This window comes from Haliotis rubra, unplaced genomic scaffold (genome assembly GCF_003918875.1).
Source record: "Haliotis rubra isolate DU_JTF1 unplaced genomic scaffold, ASM391887v1 Scf189, whole genome shotgun sequence".
In the NCBI taxonomy this organism is placed as follows: domain Eukaryota; kingdom Metazoa; phylum Mollusca; class Gastropoda; order Lepetellida; family Haliotidae; genus Haliotis; species Haliotis rubra.
Genome location: NW_025765880.1, coordinates 1004805 through 1026179, shown reverse-complemented (window position 1 = coordinate 1026179; position 21375 = coordinate 1004805). Strand labels below are relative to the sequence as shown.

The 21375-nt window shown below is 40.4% G+C and overlaps 2 protein-coding genes across 2 annotated transcripts; both read right to left on the bottom strand.

The window, feature by feature from the left end:
- Positions 1-3345: 3345 nt before the first annotated feature.
- On the bottom strand, positions 3346-9576 carry LOC124274191. Its single transcript, XM_046709498.1, has 5 exons — positions 9495-9576; positions 6175-7407; positions 5388-5584; positions 4163-4563; positions 3346-3566 (listed from the first exon to the last, which is right to left on the bottom strand). Exons 1-5 carry the CDS (start codon positions 9559-9561, stop codon positions 3383-3385), a joined length of 2082 nt encoding a protein of 693 aa, XP_046565454.1. The 5' UTR covers positions 9562-9576; the 3' UTR covers positions 3346-3382.
- A 3102-nt stretch (positions 9577-12678) lies between these two features.
- Positions 12679-16738, bottom strand: LOC124274190. Its single transcript, XM_046709497.1, has 5 exons — positions 16673-16738; positions 15035-16291; positions 14221-14417; positions 13146-13534; positions 12679-12902 (listed from the first exon to the last, which is right to left on the bottom strand). The coding sequence occupies exons 1-5, from the start codon at positions 16719-16721 to the stop codon at positions 12719-12721; spliced, it is 2076 nt and encodes a 691-aa protein (XP_046565453.1). The 5' UTR covers positions 16722-16738; the 3' UTR covers positions 12679-12718.
- Positions 16739-21375: the final 4637 nt, after the last annotated feature.

The window sequence follows — 21375 nt, the reverse complement described above, 5'->3', positions numbered from 1 at the left end:
TTATATTATTACCTACCCCATCTGCTATGTATATATTCTTCCGCTTCCTCAACCTTGGCTTCCTCCCATTGTTATTGTATTATTACCTACCCCATCTGCTATGTATATCTTGTTCCGCCTGCTCTACCTTGGTTTCCTCCCATCGTTATTGTATTATTACCTACCCCATCTGCTATGTATACCTTGTTCTGCCTCCTCTACCTTGGTTTCCTCCCATTGTTATTGTATTTTTACCTATCCCATCTGCTATGTATATCTTGTTCCGCCCCCTCCACCTTGGTTTCCTCCCATTGTTATTGTATTATTACCTACCCCATCTGCTATGTAGATCTTGTTCCGCTTCCTCAACCTTGGCTTCTTCCCATTGTTATTGTATTATTACCTACCCCATCTGCTATGTAGATCTTGTTCCGCCTCCTCTACCTTGCTTTCCTCCCATTGTTATTGTATTATTACCTATCCCATCTGCTTTGTATACCTTGTTCCGCCTCCTCAACATTGGTTTCCTCCCATTGTTATTGTATCATTACCTATCCCATCTGCTATGTATACCTTGTTCCGCCTCCTCTACCTTGGTTTCCTCCCATCGTTATTGTATTATTACCTATCCCATTGTTGTTGTTGCTAATCCCTTTGATGTACTCCCCCATGTTGTTTTACTTAATCCCTGTTACATGTATATAAGTGGGTTCTGTGCTGTATTACTTTACTCTTGCTTGACAACGGAATAAGAAGCTATACCGAAACGTCGCATCATAACAAATAAAGAAGTTGTTGTCCATAGAGTATTATACTTTTCTATGAGAAGGTAGCTGTTGTACGTGGAATAGAGTTAGGACGGAAGTGAACTACTTTGGATTTCTGCAGGTTTATACTCAGTCTGTTTGATATGCACCATCCATCTAGTACATGTAACAGTTGGTTCAGCCCTTCTTCAGTCTCCGCGATCCGACATAAGTCGTCAGCGTAAGCTAGGCATGGCACAGCGTAGCCATCAACTGTCACGCCGTGTCCACTGCTACTAAGGAAATAATCAAATCATTAATAAATAGATTAAATAAAAAGGGAGAGAGTAAACAGCCCTGTTTTAGTCCTCTTGAGTCTGGGAACCATGGTGAGTGTAATCCATTGATGCGTACACAACACTTTACATCAACGTATAGGGACTGGATAGCAGCCAGCAGTTTCCCATTCAAGCCTATAGTACTTAGATTATTCCACAGTATATGCCTCTCTAAATGGTCGTAAGCCTTTTTAAAGTCAATGAACGCGACATAAGTTGATTTTCTTCTTGACTTAGTGTCTCTATAATAGACGTTAATGACTGTATATGATCTATGATAGATCTCTGCCTCCAAAATCCGTTGTGACCGTCATGGAGAATGTCGTTCTTGCTTACAGCCTGTTATTCAGCACCCCGCAGTAAAGCTTGTACATTGCAGTAGTTAGGGTAAACCCTCTGTATGATGTCGGGTCCCGGGGATGTAGAGTGGAACTTTTAGGTATTGGTTGAATAATGCCCTTTGTCCATTACCGCGTGAAACAAACAGCCATCAAATATGGTATGCAGACTGTCTGATTTCAAGAGTTCTACTGGAACTCTACCTCCAGCTGCTTTACCAGTATTTGCTTTATGAATAGCTGTAGTTTTTTCAAACAGGGAAATCTGATCCTCAAAGTGCGGAATGGAATCTGTAGTCGGCTGTACTGAGACTACCTGAGAGTCATAATTGTCACCATTAAGAAGTTTTGAGAAATCTTCCTACCATTTGCATAGTACATCATTTTCATCCTACGATACCACTTCCTCTGAGGTCACTACCCTCAAAAGGACTCGACTTCTGTCGCTCATTACCCATTCCAGAACGTTCTATTTATTTCCAAAAATCTTTCTTATTTAGTTGACACATTATTTAGTTGACACATTATTTAGTTGACACATTATTTAGTTGACACATTATTTAGTTGTACACGTGCATCCCATCCGTTGTGTTTAGGGGTAGACATAAAGAGAAATGGTGGTGCGTTTATAAGATGTCTGTTTTTAAAAAGTGTGTTAATGCATATACTTCCTATCCAAATCGAAAGTTCAGGTTCCCCTACTTTTTATGAAGAGTATAATTAGATTTGTGTGCTGTGCTTTGACTTCTAGCGCAAGGAACATGCCTGGTGTGGAGTTTGCCCCTATATAAATGGACACATTATTATTAATTTGCGGAATGTAGATGTGTATCAAACAGTTAAAGTATATGGGATTTCACACCAGTGACATCTGTGACACGTAAGGTTTTGTGATTAAACATAATCCAGGTCACATGATCCAGAAGGAATGTATGAAATTATTACCGATAGTTACGGTTCGTAACAATTCAAACTAGTGAATTTTGTATAACACATAATCTCTGAAGAACCGGGTTCGAACTGATCTTCAGATATCCATACAAGAGGCGACTAACGGGATCGGGTGGTCAGACTCGCTGATTTGGTTGACACATGTCATCGTAACCCCATTGCGTAGATCGATGCACATGATATTGATCACGGTATTGTCTTGTCCAGAGTTGATTATTTACAGACCGCCGTCATATAGCTGGACCATTGCAGAGTGCGACGTTAAGCAACAAAGAAACAATTATAACACTCAGTACTGGTAACTATACCAGCGGTTGTATAGTTTTATAGTACTACATATCCTACTCAATTACCGTGTCGTAGTTTAAAGCGGTCACACTTCTCAGACGCGGTGCACTGAACACGAGTCCTTGTTTTATATCCATTTCTGCTAAACCTCAGGAAGGTTAACTACAGTTACTCCTTATAACATCTTTTGATGAGACACGGCCGGGAATCGACCACCGACCTTCCGCTCTCCTGCAAACACTCTATCCACTGGGCCATCGAAGCAGTCAAAAGGTTCTGAAATCATGTCAGGCTATTTCATTCATTCACTTTGGACACAGAGCTACATAAACAATCCTGGTCCAACCTAATAATTCCCTGTCGTTCATCATTACCTGTTCATGTGACCGTCCGTATCCTTCTGTTTCGGCCTACCTCCAATAAAAGCACGGTCAGCTTTATGCCAGTATTAAGGGCTACTTGACGTCTGCCAGTGCATGTCGTTAAGATGATTCAACGTCCATGTCCAAAACGAATAATTAAAGGTCAAGTGGTCTAATAGTCCTACTCCACTTGTCTCGAACTGTACAGAGGAAAGCTTCACGTATCATAGTCCTCAGGATCTGGAGTTCCTCTATGCAAAATATGTTTTAAAAAATCTTATCATCTGCCACTATCAACTGCCGTGAATATTATGAGGTAAAAATGACAGATAATATATGTCAGTATGCTTACTTATTTGTTTATTTTCATCATCAACACTCTACGACATTGTCTTGTTACAACCACTTTGACACGCCGGTGAAAAATCCACAAGTGGACAGAAACTGACGTCACACGTGACGTAGATGGTGTCATGGTGATGTGGCACATCGAAGACATCGAAGTAAAACCGTGTGAAGGAATCGACATGGCCGAGAATGTGGGTGAAATGGTTCGCCGCGCATCTGAAGGAGAAATATATGTCATGCTTTTTATACCATTATTCTATTCAAGTTCGGGGCTGTGGGGTAGGCCTAGTGATCAAACCCGGGTTCGATTCCCACATGGGTACACTGAGTGAAGCCACTTCTGGTGTCATATGACAGCTCAGGAATGTTGCTGTAATTGTAACCCAGGAACATTTTTTCGTTCTTTTTTTATAAAAATCTTGTTAAAAAAAACCCACAAAGTCCTGTCCACATTCATTTGAAATCTCTGCCAAAAGTAAAGTGAAATAACGATCCCGACATAAACTATATATATAATGAGCATCTGTGTATGGATCACTGTTAAACAGTGACGCCATCATGTGTTGATCTTAATGTACTGAAACTACAGGGACACCCTTGCTTACATGTATCATGTTTAATGTTTTGTTTCAGTCCTGTTTATCAATTACCTATGCTAGCGTTCATTCTGTTAACGACTTTGTAGAAAAATCATCTACCAAGGTGATAAGACTAGTGACCGGAATAGTGACACGTGATTTGGTGACTGACAACTTACCACAGAGCACGTGTTATCATTTGAAAACGATACCCTGAAGTCCTCTGTAACGTACCTATCCTGAATGAGAGCAGCTCGAGTAGAGTTGTCGCCCTTGATATGTTCACTGACGTAGCAGTTATCCACGAACAGTTTGGCCTGGGCTGACCCCTTCATCGCAACTTGAACATACACGCGTGACCCAAGGTTCACCTTCAGAGGATTTCCGTTCATTTGATTTTGGAAAGCATCGTCGCTGTAAAATGTTATCACTGCTCCATCTCCTGATAGGGTGTCGGTTGCCCCCACAGTCGCCACGTTAGTGTTGACAGGATTGAAGCTGATCGCCGCAGTTTCACGTTTGGGAAGGTCACATTCCAGGTTGTAGCGCCATCTTGCACCAACAACAATATCAGTTTGTGGATCTGTTTCATATTCGATGAGGTAATTGCTGAATTTAATCGACGTATTGTCTTCCTGAAACATATTGCAGGTAGAACAGAAGGTACTGATTAAGTCTGCGAGCGACTGTATGTGCCCACAAAATCATTTTTTCCTACTATACACGTACAAAAGGGGCTTGTATTGCTGAAAGTAATACGTCCTAGGTCCAACACTCGTTCAAGAGTACTTGTGTATATGTAGATGGCTGTCAGTGAATGTGTGTGAACGAGTGTGTGGAACTTGGACGTATTATTTACAGCAAAACAAGCCTCTGTTCGTACAGCCGCAGGGTGTTTGGTTGGTTGTTGTTTAACGCCGCACTCATATATATATATATATATATGTCCAGATATTTTTTCTTGTCAAATCTCCTGTATAAATTTATCTCCTTTACATATTAAATCTAATATATTTATATATATTTATAAATATAAACTATTTATCTCCTTCAGTGCAGATATATAGGAGAGTTGACAAGAAGAAATATCTGGACTAATATTTTATACATTTATTGCTTATACACCTGCAGAAATCACTTGTTCATATTTATATATATATATATATATATATATATATATATATATATATGCCGGCGGTATATGCCAATAATCTGGACAATCTGGAAAATCCAGTGATCGACAACATGAGCATCGATTTACGCCATTTCGACACGATGGCATGCGTCAACCAAGTCAGCGAGCCTGACCACTCGATCCCATTAGTCGCCTATTACGACAAGCATGGGTAACTGAAGATCAATTCTAACCCGGATCTTCACGGGTTTCATACGTCCAAATTACGAGCTGTCCTCTACCCGTAGTGCGTAGAGTTTGACGCAGTAACAGGTGGTTTCCTACCGTCGTTTTCGTGTTGCAGTCGTCGTAGGAGGAATTGAAGACAAGGACATCCCCGTCAAGGAAGCCGGGACAGAATTTGTTGGACATGTAGATGTTCTGGCTGACAGAGTTAGGGTATGCGTCATGCAGCTGTTGGATGTCCACCTTTACCTGCCAAGTCTCGGGTGAGCATGTAAGGTTTACCGTGTCTATGAGGCCTGGAGACAACATACCAAACGGTATTCAGAATCAGAATTATAATCAAAATATTATTTCAACGTACATTCTTGTAACTGGGGATGGTTATCAAAGAGATCGATAATCGTTATAATTAAATACCAATCGATTAGCGATAAATATTGGAGAAATAATTTTTGACCGAAAAAGCCAAAAAGTCCAAGAAATTGTCATATTTCACATCACTAATGAGTGGAGACATATCCGCAAATAAGTATGAACAAAACAGCGTCCAAAACAACATAATTTAGAATCAGCCTATAGATAAAGACGTTGCCTTGTGTGCTGTGAGTAAATTAACACCAAATTTCATAACAAAAGTTTATCTACGATATCATCGATGATACAATTTTCTTATTTAGAATACGATGATAATATTTTAATGATTAAAATACATAAAGGCGAGAACTGATGGATGTCAGCTTTTTTATTTTGAGGGACACGACATTTCGGAATGTATTCTTACTCCTTCATCAGGTGAAGTTATATCAATACAGTTTAAATATCAGATTAACTAAAGCATAAATTCGGTTGTGTAGCCAGGTTTATAGATCATAAACATACAACCAACCTTCTTCTGGAAACTTGTGTCGACTCAGGAAGAACCCAACCGACTCCATGTAAGCTTCACCACTGACCCGCACAGCAAAGGGACAGGCTGAAGAGTTACTTCTTATGGAGGTGAAATTGTACGAATCTTTAAAGCTAACGAAAGCGAGTCTGAGAGAAGTGTTCGACTGTGTCGTCCACGGTGCGTCAACGTCAATGTTAGACGTGCAGTCAGCGCTGGTGAAGATGATGACGTGACGCTGGTATTTCTTGTCATCAGTGTTCAGGTCTGGTATGAGATATTCTGTACCGTAGTCTTCAATAGGTGGGACAATACCTCCTGCTTTTCCAAATATTTGACGGACAAGTATCGGCTTTGTGCTGTGGATGTATACTGCCTCCGACCCCATCTTGGTGATTTGGTCATAGAATTCTGTTTCATGAAGATTAATTGTCTTGACACCAGTTGGTAGTTCAATGGTTACTGTCGTGTCATTATAAGCGGCCAAGATTCTACTTCTTAACATATCTGATGTTAGTGGCGGTGGTACAATATACTGTGTTCCCCAGGTTGTTACCGGAGGTACCTGACTCATGATAGTCTTACTGAAATAGTGTTGATAATACACGCCAGGAGACCCTGAGAACACTGCTACAGGTGCACTGCTCTCAATAATTGATCCTCCAAGATCACAATATTCCAACTGAGTTAAAATACGCCCAGCTATCTGAAACACATCTCTTTTATTCAATACTCTTGTAAGCTTGCTACCGCGACCGACATAGGTCCCGTGGACATAGTAAGTGCATTTAAAGTCGCTTTTAAAATGGAAGGTTACGGTTGTATTGTCAAACAGTGCAGCAATTCCCACAATCGGGTTGTTCGGCACTGATGCTACGATGTACCTATTAGACAAAGATTCTATAGGAAGTACGGGGTATCCAAAAGCTCCTACGTTGACGTGTCGTCGTAGGAAAATATAGAAGGAGACATCTGTTGTACACTCAAGTTCTATAGCCCGGTTGTCGACAAATATCCCTAAATATAATTCTTTTATGTAGGGTAGACTAAATTGTGTGAATGTGCTGTTGCCCCGAAGTTGGATGTCCGTACTGTTGCCGTCACTGTTAGTTAGCGTGCAGCTTCCTTCATGGGTATGGCCGATGGAGACGAACGGAACGTCTCGGTCCCGACCATTTGGGTACACCGAGAAAAGGGATGCGATGAATCGCTTTCCAGTGTGCTGGGTCCTACCTATTTAAGAGAGAACACACACAATTAGTTCACACATTAGCTATGCTTGTGTTTCATTTAGGATTAGCCCACCCTCAGGGTGCCGTTTCATTTAGATAACCCCACCCAGAGGGTATCGTTTCATTGAGGATTAACCCACCCTCTGGGTCCCGTTTCATTTAGGATTACCCCACTAACACCAGATCCCGTTTCATTCAGATTACCCCACCCTCTGGGTTGCGTTTCATTCAGATTACCCCACCCTCTGGCTTGCGTTTCATTTAAATTATCCCGCTCTCAGAGTCCCGTTCTATCCATGAATCTCACATTATTTCAGTTTTCACAATTTTTGCCGTTGAGCAAAATCCAAAATTTGCACTGTTATATAGTGAGAGTGATTTGTGCTAGGTTTTCAAGGTCAAGATGTTCCATTTATATTACCCCAGCCCTCAAGGTCCCGTTTATTGAAGATTACCCCACCCTCACGGTCCCGTTTATTAAAGATTACCCCAGCCCTCAAGGTCCCGTTTATTGAAGATTACCCCAGCCCTCAAGGTCCCGTTTATTGAGGATTACCCCAGCCTCGAGGTCCCGTTTATTGAAGATTACCCCAGCCCTCAAGGTCCCGTTTATTGAAGATTACCCCATCCCTCAAGGTTCCGTTTATTGAAGATTACCCCATCCCTCAAGGTCCCGTTTATTGAGGATTACCCCAGCCCTCAAGGTCCCGTTTATTGAGGATTACCCCAGCCCTCAAGGTCCCGTTTATTGAAGATTACTCCAGCCCTCAAGGTCCCGTTTATTGAAGATTACCCCAGCCCTCAAGGTCCCGTTTATTGAAGATTACCCCAGCCCTCAAGGTCCCGTTTATTGAAGATTACCCCATCCCTCAAGGTCCCGTTTATTGAAGATTACCCCAGTCCTCAAGGTCCCGTTTATTGAAATTTACCCCAGCCCTCAAGGTCAGGTTTATTGAAGATTACCCCAGCCCTCAACGTCCCGTTCATTGAGGATTACCCCACCCTCAAAGTCCCGTTTATTGAGGATTACCTCAGCCCTCAACGTCTCGTTTCATTGAGAATTACCCCAGCCCTCAAGGTCCCGTTTATTGAAGATTACCCCAGCCCTCAAGGTCCCGTTTATTGAAGATTACCCCAGCCCTCAAGGTCCCGTTTCATTGAGAATTACCCCAGCCCTCAAGGTCCCGTTTATTGAAGATTATCCCACCCTCGGGCTCCCGTTTCACTGAGTATTAGCCCACCTCAAGGTTCCGTTTCATTGAGGATTACCCCACCCTCTGTATCCCGTTTCATTTAGGATTACCCCACTAACACCGGGTCCCGTTTCATTCAGATTACCCCACCCTCTGGGTTGCGTTTCATTCAGATTACCCCACCCTCTGGCTTGCGTTTCCCGCTCTCAGGGTCCCATTTTATCCATGAATCTCACATTAGTTCAGTTTTCACAATTTTTGCCTTTGTGCAAAATCCAAAATTTGCACTCTTAAATAGTGAGAGTGATTTGTGCTAGGTTTTCAAGGTCAAGATGTTTCATTTATATTACCCCAGCCCTCAAGGTCCCATTTATTGAAGATTATCCCACCCTCAGGCTCCCGTTTCACTGAGTATTACCCCACCCTCAAGGTTCCGTTTCAATGAGGATTAGCCCAGCCCTCAAGGTCCCGTTTCATTTAAATTAGGACTACCCTACCGTCAAGGTCCCGTTTATTGAAGATTATCCCACCATCCAGGGTCCAGTTTCATTTAGGACTTTCCTACCGTCAGGGTCCCGTTTCAATTAGGATTACCCAATTCTCAGGTTCCCGTTTTCACATTACCCCCATCCCCCGTCTCGTTTCATAAAGCGATCGTAACTCTACGCTAAGTATAATAAAGTAAAGGAGTTCCGATAGTCGTAGCGCAACGACACCTATGTGTAACGGGTGCGGGAATCTTTACCGCACAAACACATCTTTGGAAAAATATTTCTTTGCATGCAATGATGAATGTATTTTCCACTGAACAAAACAGTGACGTATTCTGTAATCTTAATTCACCTATTCCAGAATGAACATTACTGTATCAAAAAAACTTGAGTGTATTCCTCACCTGTAATCAGAACCACAGCAGAAAGCAACAGTAGTAAGCATTTCACATCCATGACAGTCCTCGTCATTTGGGAATAAAATGGTTCGAAATATGTGGGAATTTTCACAGATGCCAATTATTTCCACCTAGTGTTTTTAAGTTAAAGAAATCAGACCATAGATAAAGGCGGTCGAGTTGCAGGTAAACATGATAAGGGACGAGGTGAGTAGGGCAGTGTTCTCACCTCACCAAGACACCACTTCAACATAAAGAGTGTCAATATATCGTGTTATAGTTTATACTTCCCCACGCTTGTTGACCCCAATCTCTGACCCTACTATAAGGTGTGGCAATATGTGGTCACAATCCAGTTAATGGCCTTATCACACACCATGTCCACATCTAACACGGCGCCAAGGCCTGATGATACTGGAAACCGATTTATGTTCCGATTTACTTGTGCAAAGGTCGAACAATACTCCTCCCAAAGAAAGTTAATTTCAATTATCTTTACATCTTAATGCCTAATACGGTGTTTTACGGACTTTGTGCAAACATACTGCACCTCAAATGATATTATTTAAGGAATGTTGGGGTGGCAAGGTGGAATTGAGGGTACACAGCATTATCTTTGAAGAGGCAAACATTATCATCGTAACCTCTCAATGGATAGACAGAATAGCGTATGATTATGTACCTCTCGAATGGGGTTTGAGGTTACTAGAATGTGCTGACCCGCCCAAGTGAATACTTCTCTTTGATGTTTTGCTGCATGGTCATCTTGAGATCTACTGGCAGGGGCAGATATGGAAAGGTCTATTTCCGGGCGATTCATTTATCCCTTTGCTTTTCTGTTTGTCAGTAAATTAAACTCTTAACAAACACGAAGTTAATCATCTCAGCACAGATCCCTCAGATTACTCACCTACCTATGTGGAAGACTTTGAACTCATTGCCAAAGGAGATTCAACAATGGAAAAAACCCAGATTCTGCTTGTCGAGTCTTTTTCCACTGACACTGGTACGACCTTTGGGCTCGACAAACACAACCATTATCAGCTCAAACGTGGCATGATGGAAGAGAGAAGATCAGTCAGTTTACTTGGGGTAGAAGTTATTGATCATCTAGTGGAAGTGCAGTCCTATGCGTACTTGGGGATGCAGGTTAGAGACAAACTCCATAATGCCCACATAAAAGGGATACTACACATCCAGACTCGTTTAAATCAGAGTTCAGAGCTGAACGCTGACAACAACGTGAAGGCCACAAATATCTATGATGTGCCCATCCGTTCATATCCTCTCGGTGTTGTTACATGCAAGTACACGAAATTCAGAGTATGGGGATGTATGTCAAACAATTGATGCCAACACCCATGCTCTTCCATCAGCTGCTTATAGTTAACAATTGTAATGGGAGGCAGGCTTTGGTTATAAAAGTGAAGTCTCTTCAAGTGTGAACATTTGCACACATATATTTGTCTGGTGGTCCTCTTGTCAATAGTCATGGCGAAAGCAAGTCCGTCCAAAGGTTTTGTTAAGAAGCAAAGGATGTTGGCCACAATCTTATGTCAGTAAGTCAATGTTGACTTTGTTGATGGTTTAGTACTGCTGGAAGGTGAGTGAGTGGACAGAAACGAGTGTCGAGTAAAGTGCCACATCAAATCGGCACGGGTTCAGATTGTTGAAGAGCAACCCACAAGAGTTCATCGTTTGGATAAAGTCGGCCGGCTTGAAAAGTAAAACAGATTTCCTGTTTGCTGCTCAAGACCAGTCAAGTTCCACTCGAAGCCATTAATGTGTGATTATGCATAAACATGTTAATATGGATGTAGATTATGTACGGACTGTATCAAGACTGCCCATCACCTTGTCAATGGATACCAAGCTCTGTCAAAACATATCTTAAACATCTTAATATTATTGTTTAGCTTTGCTTGGGGTTTTGACGCTGAGGTCTATCCATTGAACGACCCATAATATGAAAAGGGCGTCATGGAAAAGCATACTTTATTTAATTCTTTGGAATATATCCGTATACAGCATTAGACGAATTCATGCCAACAAGCCTGACCTTGTTATTTTCACCTATTGATAAGACTGGAGTCACTGTCCCTTTTGACTGTATGTGAGTGACAATATGAAATATCTGGTAAATACGAGGCCCTCACTTCTGCAATGTCACGCTTGTAGCCCAAGAACCAGGTTGTTCGACTCCCCATTGATCTTGGTGCCCTAGGGTTGGTACCTGCCAATCTCTCAGCTGACATTGGAAGAGTGCTGGGTTTGCTGCCAGGCTGCGGTGCTGCCATTACACCGGCCATTGGATCCGTGTCCACTTGAATTAAATTTTCTGCTTTATTGAGAGCTACCTGTGACGCTCTAGGAGGTTAACAGTCCTATTATCATCTCATCATACAAGATGTCATGTCACTGCTGGGTAAACAGGGGAACACAGACATCTGTGTAAAGAGATTATCTGCGTACTAGCTTTCATCCACCTGCCTGATGAAGGAGTAAGAGTATATTCCGAAATGTGGTGTTCCTGACGACACAGAAGTTTCCATTTTGTGTGTATTACTTCTAATTGCCATGCAAAAACTTCATCCTTTTCCTTAATCCACAAGAAAGATTTATTTTAACCTGGGAGTATAATAGGTACGTAGTGTTTCCATAGTTTACACCATAGCAATGGCAAAGATGTTGTCCATGCACCTCTTTAAAGTATACAAAACAAGTAAACAAAAATAAAATAAAATAAAACTCCAACGACTACGAATAATCAGCCCTGATTGTCTATCAAATACTGACTGAATCAATGTGAAAGGCGATTTTGTTTGTGATTTGTTGTTGAGCGCCGCACTGAGCAATATTCCAGCTGTATGATGGGTGAAAAACAAATTAGATCATTGAAAATAATTGATGACACTAGGTGTTCGTGAAAAGGTTCCTGCGTCCTGCTCTACTGGTATGATCCACAACAAAGTTCTAACAAATTTAGAGACAATACAAAACAAACAAATATACCAAACTATGAAAAAAATGACATCAAATGATACCGGGCACCTGTACAGTGTGACCACTGTCAGCATAGACTTTCCAATATGATGCACATGAAAGATTCACATGGCACGACTGGTCATGACCAACAGTTACCGTCACATGACCCTTTCATGCGTGATGGTAAAAAGGTACGTATACTATCTAATGTTGTGACGCATCTTTAATTTTACTGATTTACTACCCTACTGGGACGTCTTTTGACATCCACTTTGACATTCCGGGGAAAAGTCTGTGACTGAGCAGAAAGTGACGTCACAATTGACGTGGAGATTGTTGTGGTTGATGGGCAGTTGAAAAGCTTCGAAGTAGAACCGTGTGAACTTGTCGACGTGGCCTAATACATGGGTGGCGGCATTGGCAGCACATCTGAAGAAAAAGAAAAAAACATATTGGGACATGAACTCCAAAAAGGTATATATGGTCACTTACGGGTTCTTTGCACTGTGGGTACGTAAGTCGCGTAACATTCAAAGTAAATTTAAGCTTGCCAGACTTTTATAACTTAGTATTTTTGTCATTTTAAATTATGGCTGCATTTGCCTACATTCGCCAGAGGCTGAAGGGAACAAGGCGAACTAAAACCAATGATAGCTAAAGCTTTTGACTTACCTGTTTTGAATAAGTGGCAGAACTGTGGAGGTGTTGTCACTGATGTAGCAGTTGTCCACCAACAGCTTTGCTTCAGAAACATCCCTCATCTCAACCTGAACATAAACACTTGAGCCAAGATCCACCTTCAAAGGGTTTCCCATAATTTCCTTTGTATAAGCACCGTCACTGTAAAACCTGATGACCGCTTCATGGTCTTTGACACTGCCAGATGTTTCTCCTGTCACAACAGCTGGATTCATCAGGACAACATTGATGACATGAGTTTCCGACCTGGGAAGACGACATCCGATGTTGTAGCGCCACCTTTCACTGATCACCAGATCGGTTTCCGGGTCTCTTTCATATTCAGTCAAATAGTTGCTGAACGTCATGGATGTATTGCTTGTCTGAAATAGTGAGTGAGTCACTGAGTGAGTATGATTTTAGCAATTTTCCAGCAGTACATGTTATTAGGTCAACATAATACAGTTCGTGAGCAGATGCTTGATCAAATTTATGTATTACGTTATTCATATATCACGTTTGTAACCTTGTACATGAAATATACTGACAGTATGTTCAAGAAACAACCCAAAATCGGGACCGCCATTACCAAATACTCTGTTTTATAGTTCAGGACATGTGAGTATGCCGGATATGAGCAATATCATGCATGTTGTTTGACATCTCTGGGGTTTTCTGACAAAGCACTGGGCATGCGTACAAAATAGAACTTCTTCATTAGCTGGATCTCCCCTGCACAGCTCTATCCCCATCCCGCTCCTCAGGCATATTATTTTGTCAAAAAAAGTGAAAGAAAAAATCTGCATACACTTTTAGCCAGAGCATTTTGATTCTTCCGATTAGATTTGAAACATTGATTCTGAACAGACACATGCGTGTTGTACCCTTGTGTTTGAGATGAAGGAAAGTACGTTTAAATTTGGTGGAAGAAGCTAAAGTGTGGTAACCAGCAGCTATTTCTACAAGTCGTTGCGACGTCCCGTGTGGGATAAACGTGTCACTAGATGATAACAGGGATGCCTGTGTCTGCAATTTCGGTACAAAGCTTCAGAGTTGCTTTCAGCCGTACCTTGCCAATCGTATTGCAATCGTTGTAGGAGAAGTTGAAGACGAGGACATCTCCGTCGAGGACTCCTGGACAATACGTGTTCGCCATGTAGATATTCTTACTAACAGCGACTGGGTAGGCTGTGGATAGTTTGTGTAAGTCGATAGTCACGTGCCAGGTCCCTAGTGAGCATGTCAACTCAACAGCGTCCGGAAGAGCTGCGAACAGAAAATCTCGATAGAACATCACATTCCAAGTAACATTATTCACTGTCTGAAAAAAATGTTGCTAGACGAATCTCCAAACTGGCTGTGCAAGTCAGTACTTTGTTGAATAACTGAATAGACAATCGAATGTATTGTGTGATGATATAAATCCTTCACATTTAAGCGGTATACCACAAAGTCATGTTTCTAAGAGTGTACGAAGCACGTTCTTGAGAAAAGTACTTAAAGATCTCTGACCTTGTCAAACCGCAATTACAACTTCTTAGGAATAACGTATTGTGGTAAAACTACGGAAAGATTTCTGCCCGTAACCCCCGTTTTATTTTAACATTCTTAGATTCTTAAGAGTTTTATTTTTATCAAGAAACCTTAACACTAACCCTTACCCTCCCCTTACCCTAACCCTAAACCACACCCTAACCCTAAAACCTCGAAATAACCCTAATATACAGAATACATTTCAAGCGGGGGTTACGGGTGAACTCTTACCAAAACGACATGTATGGTATTAACATGTACGCATGTGCCTCATAAGTGTCATTTCTTTACATAAAAGAATAATAAAGGGGGGCATGACACCATAACAACATCAAGTAGTGTATACAAACCTTCGACCTGAGACATACTTCTAATGGCGTAGAAACCAAACATTTCCTGATTTCCCATACCAGTGACATGCACAGCAAACGGACATTTTAGCGAGTCACTTCGTACGGCTGTCAGGTTATGAGGCGCCGTGATAGAGATTAATTCGGTGGGATGTTTTGTCGATAACTGTGACTCCCATTTTGCATCAACGTCAATGTGTGACGAACAGTTGGAACTGGTAGCGATGACGATACGACGGCCATAGTTCATACCCGTTGTTTGAATGTCAGGTATAAGATATTCAAGACCATAATGATCAATGGCGGGGACGATGGAACTAAAAACGCTGTATCTTCTATATTCACCAATTATTTGTAGGATAAGTATTGGCTTTGTGCTGTTGATATATTGGACACTATCTGAAGGGTAACAATCTAAATCGTACGATTCTCCTTCATCAATAATTGCTTTTTCCTCATAGTATGATATATAGCGTTGAAGCATTGTGTGATTGTAATATGCAATGACCCTAATCAAACATCTTTCATATGCTGTTTTCGGGGTGACAATGAAACTTGTTCCCCACAGTTCGACAGGAGGTATTTGACTCATAACAGAATCTCCAGTACTATCCCCTTCAAGATTAGCGGTAACAGAGCCAGTGAACACGGCAACAGGATCGCTGCTCTTCACAACTGACCCGGTGAAATCACAGTCCATAGGTGGATGGAGAACCGGAGGAGCTATTTGGAGAACGTCTCCTTTCCCTAAAACCGCAGTAAGCTCGCTTCCATGCCTGTATGTTGTACCATTGAATGTGTAAGTGCAATCCCTTATAGATTTCAGCTGAATGGTCACATTTGTATTGTCTGAGACGGCGACCACGCCCAGAAGAGGATTATGTGATACAGAAGGCACCAGGTAGCTCACAGACAGTGAGTCGACCGGTAGAACAGGATATGCTTCAGAACCTCCTTTTGTATGTCGTCGGTTGAAAATGTATAGGTTGACATACACTTTGCATTCAAGTTCTATAGCACGTTTCTGGACATAGCCTCCTAGTGCTAGTTCCGTCGCGAGGGGCAGATTGAACTGTGTTACCGTGACGTTGTCACGAAGCTGTATGTTATGTATATTGCCGTCGCTGTTGATGACGGTGCAGTTTCCCTGCCGTCTGTGAGCGATGTAGAGACTGCCAGCATCTTTATCCGTATATCCAGTCTTGAAAACTGGGAAAAATGATGCAACAAATCTTTTTCCAGAGTACATTGGTTTACCTGGAGTGAAACAAAAGACATGTAAAAGTATGTCAACCTGCCTTCCCATCAATACACCATTTTGTTTTTATTGTGTATTTCATGTGCTTGACTCAACAATATTCCAGATAAATGACGACTGTCTGTAAATTATCGAGTCTGAACCAGACAACCTAGTGATCGACATTCTGAGCGTTCATCTCAAATTGGAAAGAATGACTTGTATCAATCAAGTCATCGAACCTGACCACCCGATCCAATTTTTTTATGCCTACCCCTCTTTGCTAACCGACCGCCGCCCGACTGAATTTGTCCGGTGATTACAACGCAATGGATTAAAATATATTTCTATCATTAATGCCATGTAATTTCTCTAGAAACACTTTATAATAACTGTCTCACCTGCAACCACTGCAATGGAGGCCAATAATAGTAACGCTTTAAGAGCCATGACTATCTTGAACAGGAGAGACGCCATTTTGTGAATCTCCGTAACTAAAGGTGTGTGAAGTACAGCAGATGGTCCCTCGATTAAAGTATACTTTGTAGGATGACAGATTAGAGCACAATAGATAAGGGCAAACAAGAACAAAATCGCATGTGGCTGTGGCCTTAGTGCGTGTTAATGTTCCACCAGTAGCACAGTAACGTAAATCTGTGAGATTTTATTGTTTAAGATATCATTTGGCGAAACTAATTTGTGAGTTAATTGCGAACTTACTAATTGAAGTAGAAACGAAATATATGGGTAAGAAGTGTAAAGTACTAAGTTCTGTTAGTAAACTGTAAACAGCTGTGACTGGAATTACTGTTTCAATGAAATATGGATTATCAGTTTTTGAGTTGAATGACAAGTTAGTCTAAGAGGTAAACAAACCCACGAAGGGTTAGTTGGTCTTTAGCAACCCATGCTTTTCGTTGGCTCGACATCAACCTCTCCTCCACTAGTCCTACTGCACAAACTCAGCACCTCCGCCATGTTTTCAGGTAGTTCAACCACTGCCCATCAAAGCTAGCCTACAAAATCATCAGCACTGCGCTTCACCCAGCAAGAAAACCGGCCGCCAACAAACATTTTTTAAATAATTTGTTTATTGTTTTCATTTTTCCATTGGTACATGGACTCCAGTCATGTTTAAATACATATTGTAGATTTCAATTTGAAGACAACATACAGAATAGCAAAAGTTAAAACATCATTCCGAAAACAGACTGTGGCAGAAAGACCAGAACTTGAAAAAAAGATCGATTCTTGAACATATCATAGCAGAATATTTTGTTAGTTCATAATATTTTTTTTATCTGCTGTTGTAAAACATAAAGGGTGGCATCTGCTTAGATATTTTACAGTTAAAGATGATATTTTTGAAAAGGATAAGAATGACGTTCATTGGATCATTATTTGTCAGGCCGAATTCGAGCAAACTTTGTTCTTTGGTGAACGTTAAATTTACATCCGGAGTATTATTAAGCCAGTTTTCAAGATTTTGCCAAATAGGAGTAACCTTGCTGCAATCATAAAATAGGTGTGTTATAGTCTCTAAAGAACCAGGGGCTCCTTTCACGAAGCAACCTTTACTAAGGTTAACCTTAACTCCCATTCTTTAACATTGCACTAAGGTTACCTTAGTGACTTGAGATCAGTGCTTTGTGAAAGGAGGACCAGAACAATAGCTGCACAAGTCATGATCAATGTATTGCATCTTAAAAAGTCTTATTTGTTGGTAAAAGATGATGCAAGAGTTTGTATTGAAACCATTGCAGACGGGTGTCTTTTTCGAACAACGGAAAAGGATGTGGTTATATTGTTGCCAATAGTTTGTATCGATTTCATTTCCTAGTATCCTATTCCATTTTACACAATGTTGATTTTTGATTGATTTTGTTTCAAGTAAAGCCCTGTTAAATATTTGACTTCCGTGTTTTTGTCTAGTCAAAAAGTTTAACATATATGGTTCCAAAGGGTTTTGTGTTTTCCTGATGTTTCTAAGTTGATATTACCTCCTTTGAGGAATGCTTTAATTGAGTTAATGACTCCTGAATATTCTAGAAAGTTTGTTTTAACATTGTATTTACTTACAAAGAAATCATGAGACATGAATTTCCCAGAATCATTCAGAAGATCATTTATAAACACCTTTTGTACTCCAGTTTCGATAGAATATAGTTTTCCTATCGATAAAGATATTTTGATTATACCAGATAAGTTGAGAGGTGGTATCTTGTGAATCTGCTGCCCCATGTCTGGATAGTAAATCCCACCAGGCATTCAGAAGATCACAGTAGACATTGTTGCGAACAAGTGGAATGATAACTCTTCTAAGATTTGGACACTTATATTCAAAAATAGTTGCAGAACCCAGTTTAGGTAGATTTTCAGAAAAAAGATTACACATTTTGGTATGGCTATTATAAACTCGTCTTATGGCAGAATGTTTTTGAGCTTGCATTATTTCTTTTATATCAGGTGCATTAAGGCCACCATCTTTAACAGTGCATATCAGTTGGTCACGTTTGACTTTATCGGGCTTGTTTCCCCATATAAATCGAAAACATGTACCTTGAAAGTCCTCAATCAATTTGTCTGGGGGATTAGGTAGAGAGGCAAACAAATGGTTTAATTTTGGGAGGACAAGGGATTTCAACACGGTGGTTCTGGCCAAAGGGGTCAGGTTTCGAGCTAACCATACTGACATGAGGGTTTCACAATGTCTTAACTTATCTTTGTAGTTCAAATCAATCATATCTTCAATATCCAAGTCAAATTTTATTCCTAGTAGTTCAAAATTACTTTGTTCCCAGTTTAGATTCCATTTCTGACAAAGTTTCATATTTGAACGTTTCTTTGAACCAATCCAAATAATTCTAGTTTTGTCTTTATTGACTTTCATTCCTGAAAAGCGGGCAAAAAAAGTTAAAATTTGAAGCACTGCTTGTAGACCGCGTTCCGATCGATCTAGGGTGCAGGTAGTATCATCAGCAAACTGATTTAGTAGATATTCTACATTGCCTACATGAATTACTTTTATTCCTGCATTATTACGTATCATTATTTCAACACAAAGCATAAAAAGATATGGTGATAGTGGATCACCTTGACAACCCCTGTATATTTCAAAGCTATTTGAGCCAAAACCATTTACCACTACACTTGATTTAATATTCTTATAGAAAACCTTTATCCAATTTTTAATTGATTCTCCAAAATTAAAAAAGGGTTTTCGATAAATGACCAATCAACAGTATCGAAGGCCTTTTCAAAATCTATTAATAATAGAAGTCCGGGGATTTGGTATGTGTCGGTATATTCAATCAAGTCATAGATCTGCCTGGTGATATCATCTATACATCTACCAGACATAAAGCCTTTTTGGTCTTCGTGTATCAATGTGTCCACAACGGATTGAATTCGTTTTGAAATTGCCATTGAAGCTACTTTATAGAATACTGATAACAGTGATATTGGTCGCCAATGTTTTATAAATTGTTTTGGCTTATTTCCCTTCGGAATACATGTGAGAAGTCCTTATTTTTGTGATACTGATAATTCTCCATTTTTGTATCCATAATTTAAAGAACGAACAAAGTAATTTCTTAAATCATACCAGATTTTTTTAAGGAACTCAGCAGTGAAACCATCTGCACCAGGACTATTGTTATTTTTAAGCCATTTTAGGGAGGCAAGGATTTTATCTTTGGTAAGTTCACCTTCCAGCTTCGATGCAACATCATTACTAAGTCTCGGAATGCAATACCCTTGAAGTAGATTTTCTAAATTATGTCAGAGACGCCATATTTACTATATAGCTTATGATAAAATAATTTTACTTCATTCTGAATATCATTCTGAGAGTCGAGAATACGTCCGTTTGAATCTTGTACTCTTGAAGGGATTTATGGAGGATATTTCTAGATTGTAGACTCAAAAAGAAAGAAGTCGGTTTTTAGCCATGATTTATCCAGGTTGCTTTTGATCTAAGAATTGAGCCTTGGGTTTTAGTTTCATATAATTCTTCAAGTTCCTGTTGAATAACCTTTATTTCAGTAATTATTTCCTTTTAACGGTTTCATTATCAGATTCATCAAGTTGAAGTTTATTTAGATTGTCAGAGAGATGATTTTTCCTTCTTAATTCTCTCTTTTTTCTGGAATGAAGAGTACTTAATGGTTTCGCCTCTGATCATCAGTAAAATAGTTTCGAAAAGAATTTGGTCGTCAACGCTATATTCATCTGTGTCTACCTTATACTGGGCACTGGTTTCAGAAATAATATTCTTTACATTTTTCACACAGATGTGGTCGCTTAATAGGGAATTATTAAACTTCCAAAACCCATTGCCGCGTGATAAATCTGACAGTTTGAATGTCATCGATATCAAGGAGTGGTCTGTTTTGAAACCTGGTTTTATTTTCGATTCTGTATTTGAGGGTAGCATATTATGAGATACGAGAAAGTAATCTAAGCGCGCTTGTTTGAGTGGAGTGGGTTGTCGCCAGGTGTATCGCCGTCGTAAGGGTTCATTTGACGCCAGGGATCAAAGAAATCTAGATTTTCTTTTAGTTGTACCATCACCTCGAGTTCACCTCGGAGGTCCCTGATTTCGTCAGTGTGTATTGACACCACGTGGTCAGTTGCGGCTATTTGACCTTTCTCTCTGTCAATTCAATTTTTATAGAGTCTATTGAAGCCTGTAGTTCCGATTTAGTGTCTTTAAACAACTCAGCCAACCTTTTTTCCGAAGCTTGTACGACCTCCTCCTTTCTTGAATTCGAGCGTGTGTGTCGTTGGTCCGGCATGGTACACGTGCACAACAAAGTCCAGTAATGTTAAAAATGTCAGGGTTATTTTCTCTCACTCGATACTTTAGATATAAGTATGCCATTAATAACCCGATAATTTATTCATAAGCAAACCTTTATCGTAGAATTACATAGAAAGGTTCCGTGGGTTGCGGAGAGACGATATGACTCACGTCCGACCTTGTCCCATGTGCAACCGGAAGTCGCCAACAAACCTGATCCAGCAGCTATTGGTATCAAACAGATAAGTGATTTGCTTGATTTAATATTTAGGAGTTTCTAGACAAGTGTTTTCTTGAAGCTTC

Bases quoted from the DNA above. Each gene is read 5' to 3' on its own strand.
- LOC124274190 (XM_046709497.1), bottom strand. From the start codon at position 16,721: ATGGCTCTTAAAGCGTTACTATTATTGGCCTCCATTGCAGTGGTTGCA. The intron at 16,292-16,672 runs GTGAGACAGTTA...GTTTCACTCCAG, and splicing joins CTCCATTGCAGTGGTTGCAG to GTAAACCAATGTACTCTGGA. The intron at 13,535-14,220 runs GTACGGCTGAAA...TCACTATTTCAG, and splicing joins ATTGCAATACGATTGGCAAG to ACAAGCAATACATCCATGAC.
- LOC124274191 (XM_046709498.1), bottom strand. From the start codon at position 9,561: ATGACGAGGACTGTCATGGATGTGAAATGCTTACTACTGTTGCTTTCT. The intron at 4,564-5,387 runs GTAGGAAACCAC...AATATGTTTCAG, and splicing joins ACTGCAACACGAAAACGACG to GAAGACAATACGTCGATTAA. The intron at 3,567-4,162 runs GTACGTTACAGA...TTTCTCCTTCAG, and splicing joins GCTGCTCTCATTCAGGATAG to ATGCGCGGCGAACCATTTCA.